At 30.9% G+C, this 5,686-nt stretch overlaps 1 protein-coding gene across 1 annotated transcript in view; it reads left to right on the forward strand.

Moving 5' to 3' along the window:
- Window positions 1-2,682, forward strand: part of LOC101512395 (protein unc-13 homolog) — a 4,171-nt gene extending 1,489 nt beyond the window's left edge. The window contains exons 3-6 of the mRNA XM_004495250.4: window positions 1-261; window positions 390-845; window positions 971-1,157; window positions 1,246-2,682. Coding sequence (XP_004495307.1) covers window positions 1-261; window positions 390-845; window positions 971-1,157; window positions 1,246-2,225 — 1,884 coding nt within the window. The 3' untranslated portion in view covers window positions 2,226-2,682. The remainder of the gene's footprint in view (window positions 262-389; window positions 846-970; window positions 1,158-1,245) is intronic.
- The last annotated feature ends 3,004 nt before the right edge of the window (window positions 2,683-5,686 follow it).

A 5,686-nucleotide genomic window follows, 5' to 3' on the forward strand; every position in this document is an offset into this window, starting at 1 on the left:
ACTCTTTCTTCTGTGTTGACATCAATGCAGACTTGGGCTGAGAAGAGGTTGCTCAATTACCATGAATATTTCCAAAGAGGGAATGTTGCTCAGATTGAAAACCTTGTTCCTGTTGCCTTGTTGGTATCCAAAATTTCAGGAGAAGATCTTACTATCACTGATGGAGAAAAGGGTGACAGAGGTGATATAACTATAGTGGATTCGTCCGACGATCGGATTGATTACTATATTCGTTCGTCCATGAAAAATGCATTCGAAAAGGTAAGCTTTGCATATTAATTATTATGTTGTCAACAATTATTGGTATGTATAGTTTTAAATTAAATAACTTTAAAACAACAACTAAAATGGAAATATATCTATTTATTATTTTCTTTTATGAAATGAAGGCATTGGAGGCAGTGAATGCCAAGTCAGGTGAATTTGAAAGAAAGAAAGAATCGAGTGATGTTCTACTTCAATTAGCTCAAGAGACAGAAGCTTTGGTGATGAAGGAAAGACAACATTTCAGTCCAATATTAAGGAAATGGCATCCAACATCAGGTGCAATTGCAGCACTGATGTTGCACACATGCTATGGACAAGTTTTGAGGCAATATGTAAGTGAAGTGAGCTCACTAACAACAGAATCAGTTCAAGTATTGCAAAGGTCTAGTAAGCTAGAGAAGCTAATTGTACAAATAGTGGTTGAAGACTCTACTGAGTGTGATGATGGTGGAAAAACAGTTGTGAGAGAAATGGTTCCCTTTGATGTTGATTCAATCATATTAAGTCTTCTTGGAAGATGGATAGATGAATCACTCAATAAAGGCAAAGAAAGTTTGCAAAGGGCAAAAGAGACTGAAGTAAGTTTTTGCTTTGATTACAGTACTTGTTCCTTCATAGTGAAAGGACATAAAAATTATATGTTATTTTGTACCATATAATATTATTTATGGTTTAACAATTTAATTTTAAACTTTTATTGAAGACATGGAATCCAAAGTCTAAATCAGAGTGTTATGCACAATCTGCTGCTGAGCTAATGAAATTGGTTGCAATCACTGTGGATGAATTCTTCCAAGTTCCAATAGCAATTACAGAAGATTTAGTTCAAGATCTTGTTGATGGATTGGAAAACCTTTTCCTAGACTACATGAAATTTGTGGCAGCATGTGGTAAGAGAGAAAAAGAAATGATGTTAGGCTAATAACATGTTACCACCATTAAGCAAAGTTAATTTAATTATATTTGATATTTTATCAGGTTCAAAACAAAGTTATGTTCCATTACTTCCACCATTGACAAGATGCAACGGGGAATCAAAATTAATGAAACTATGGAAGAAAGCTGTTCCATGTAGTTCTGGTTTTGAAGATATGCATGGTGTTTACGAAACACGTGAAGGTCATAATCCTCATCCATCGAATAGTCGTGGAACGGAACGCCTCTATGTTCGTCTCAACACCTTGCACTATCTCCTCACTAACATTAACTCCCTTGAAAAATCCATCTCAATGAACCCTGGCATTGTTCCTTCTAACCGCCTCCGGTTCAGGAACAGCCGCAGGGCTCAAAGCAACAACACTTGTTACTTTGAAACTGTTAATCTTTCAATCCTAGCAGCATGCCAACACGTCTCTGAAGTTGCAGCATATCGTCTTGTATTCCTTGATTCCAGTTCTGTCTTCTACGACAGTCTCTATCTTGGTGGTGTTACTAGAGGTCAGATTAGGCCTGTTTTGAGAATCATGAAGCAGAATCTCTCTTTAACGTCAACAATTCTGACTGGTAGAGCTCAACCATTGGCTATGAAGGAAGTAATGAAGGCTTGTTTTGACACGTTCCTCATGGTTTTATTAGCCGGTGGAACCTCGAGGATGTTCCACAGGCACGACCATGAGGTGATTCAAGAGGAATTTGAGGACTTGAAGAGGGTTTTCTGCACATGTGTGGAAGGTTTGATTGCAGAAAATGTTGTGGATGCAGAGGCTGCAGTTGTGGAAGGAGTGATTGCATTGATGGGACAAAGTACTGAACAATTGGTGGAAGATTTTAGTATTGTGACATGTGAATCAAGTGGGATAGGTGTGATGGGAAATGGACAAAAATTGCCAATGCCTCCTACTACTTGCAAGTGGAATAGAGCAGATCCTAATACAATATTGAGGGTATTGTGCTATAGAAATGATAGGGCTGCAAATCACTTCTTGAAGAGAACATTCCAATTGGCTAAAAGGACGTGATATAATAATAATTGTCAGGGGAATTTTGTTGTATGATTCTTATCTTCTGGCAAAGAGAAGGAGTGGACAGACCTTGTGCTACTTTGGGGGTGGTAAACGGTTGTTTCTATATTCATTCATTATTTTTATGGTCATGGGAGGTGAAACCACCTAGGTGTATAGGGAGGGAGAGGGAGGGAGCACATTTGTATTTGAAAATGAATGACATAACTTCTTGAATGGGGAGTAGAAAGAAAAAACAGAACAAAGCAATGTTTTTTTTTCATCATTTGGATTTGTATATACTACAGATATAAAATATGATGTTACAAGCATGCTCATACCAATGTCAAAACGAGTAGGAATATTCAACAAGACAATGGTTATTGTACAAATATTTCAATACAAATGTTCCAATAATTAATGTAGAAACATATTGATGGAAGAAGTGTTTAATATATATCTTAAAGTTTTAGAATTGATACTTTTACATAAATTTTTTCTTTTATTCTCTTTTTTAATTCCTAAACAATTTCTTTTTAAAATTTATATTTGAACATCTCTAATTATCATACATTCATTTACATCTTATTTTATTTATCTCTCTTTTCTTTTTTAAATGATCAATATATTACATCTATTATCTATTTTTTTTTTCTCTCAATTGTCAATTGGGTGTGTGATGACCATTGATTATTATTCCATAAAAAATGACCATAAAAGACAACTGTATTAATTATTAGAATACAAATAAATAAAATTAACAAAAAAAGAATAAAAAGTAATTTGTAATACAATTAATATGTTATATTACTATTATTTACTTTAATTCTACGAATTTATGCACGCATAGAAACTTTGGCATGATAGTTTCAATCATCACATAAGAAAGTATGCTGGTTTAAACTTATGTAATTTTGTTAATTTTACCGTGAAATTAAATTTATATTTAGAAAGAGTACGATATTTCATTTGTTTTTTCTTTTCTATCTAATAAACTTTTTTTTGTGTGCTAACTTTTTTTTTGTCTTCTCTACCAAACCAAACTTGATTATATTTGCAGCAAGTATAACTATTGGTGGAGCTTTACAATTTTTATTGAGATTCTTAAAACATATAAGATATAATTTAGTTTTTTGAAATTTTAACATTGTTTTTGTGTTAATATAATTAGAATTTGAACACATATATAAAAGATCCACCCCTGAGTACAACCTCATCTTATAAGTTGGCGTCCGTGTAATAAAAAGCATGATTAACGTTGGATAATTGTTGTACTAGAAACATTAAATTTGTATGGAAATAATAACTTGTTAAATATTATAAGATATTTTGACATTGAATTTCTGTCTAAAATTTTAAAATTAGATTTAAGTATGGGCCGATTATGCCAATGAATTTAGGTTCAAATATGTCTACTCAACCAAAATTAATTATAGTATAATTTAATTTTTACCAATTATAAGCTTTTGATTGAGCCGTTTTTCATAAATTTTATTGTTTATTTCAATTATTTTTTATGTAAAATAAATTGTCAAATATTTTTTTTGTCAATTTCAAGTACTTTTTTTTAATAGTCTATAGTGCAAGTGCGAGAGTTGAATGACGTCGAAATACATCGAGTAATATGAATTAACGTAAATAAGTATGAAAAAAAGTGGTCCAAGTAAGTGTAAACATCTCTTTTGTATATAAAATTTTCAATCTTCTATCAATTGATCGGTCGGGTTCACTTATATTTGTGCGTTAGATTTTCCAAACCCACAACTAACTATAATAACTCACGGAGAAATGTCTCTCAATTTCCGTATAAATCAACCCCGTTTTGCCAAAAAAAATTGTAGATTCGATTAGATTTAATCAAATCAGTCTTACCTTCTCACCCCTACTTAAAACAGGACAATAGCTAATGAATATATGAATGATATCTCTTTTATATTCAATATAAACCAAGATCCTTATAAAAAATAAATCTTATATTAACTTGTAATATATACACCAATCATATATATGTACCCATGATGACATAATTAAAATTATTAACCCAGTACAACATATTCAAAATATAACAAGTCTATAATTACAATTACAATGGCCTTATTAATTCCAAAAAATTGTATACATCCAAAAAAACAACTAATAATAATTAATAAATCAATCAATTAATCCTGTTGTTACACAAATAGTCTTAAAAAGTAAATGTTCACCCTTTCATCAAAGTGTGCTAAAACATACTTAACACCAAAGGCTAGCTTCCATTGATTGTTAGAGATCAAGCTTCATTGATTGATTGCAACACCAATTAATGGAACAAAATGACGAGGATAAGCTCGGCGCTGAGGAGCGATTCCGGCGACATTTATTTCCTTGACTAGAGGGCAGTTTGTGCCACCACTTCCGGGGATAAAGGTGCAGCCAGAAGGCCCTGAGGGAGCAACAGGACCTTTGTCAAGAGATTGAAGGCTCATTTGTATTTTGTTTTTTGTATTCAATACCCTACTTGCTATGTTTGGTTCAATATGTGCTATAGTTAGAATTAAAATCAAGGCCAAAAGAATATTGAGAATCTTCATGATGTGTGTCTTTGAAAATAAAATGGAGGTTTAATAAGCAAGACAAATATATTGTGCTAATACTTATTTATGCATCTCATGGGGGGTGATGGTGCTATTTATATTTATTGGTTTACCTAACATTTTGTCTTATGAGGCTTACTTTATTTGTGTGAATCTCATGGCTAATTTTATTTAAAACGATTATTTAATGTTGACTATTGATTAATATATATTTAATTAATTATTATATATTATATTTGAAGATGAAAAACATCAAATTTTTATTGAATTGATCACGTGATATATATAATTCATGGTATATATGCGGAGTTTTTGACTTGAATCCATGGTTAATTAATTAAACTCAAAGAACAAAGTTTATATGCTACTTCCTCTCTTCTCCTTGATTGAGTCTACGTTTTGACCGGAAAGAAAGCAGATGATCGAATTTGCGAAATTTCTTGGTACTATACCCTTACCGTAAATATAGTTATTTTATTAAATTTAAGGGAAAATTATTAAAATAAATTAAAAAAATAGGAAAGAAATGACAATGTACACATTAATTTGTCCTTAAAAAAGATAGTAAGAATGCTGATGTTAGAATTTAAATTTCACTCACAATCGTCTAATTAAATCTTATCATTTAAATATTTGTGTATAGATATTTTATGAAACAATATTATGAATATGAAATTGGATGCATGTGAGAAAAAGTGAATTCTTAAATGTTATATTACGATGTATTTTATATATTTATTTTATTTTTTAAAACGGTACTGTAAAATTAATTATTATTTTAATATATACTCTCTTTAAGTGCAATTAAAAAGTTACTCTCATGAATATTAATAAATTCAGTTAAGTGGAAAATAAATAGATTTTCTATAAAAATAAGTTAAATTTAGTAAATTGTTCATTTTAATA

The sequence above is a fragment of the Cicer arietinum genome, chromosome 4 (assembly GCF_000331145.2).
Source record: "Cicer arietinum cultivar CDC Frontier isolate Library 1 chromosome 4, Cicar.CDCFrontier_v2.0, whole genome shotgun sequence".
Lineage (NCBI taxonomy): Eukaryota > Viridiplantae > Streptophyta > Magnoliopsida > Fabales > Fabaceae > Cicer > Cicer arietinum.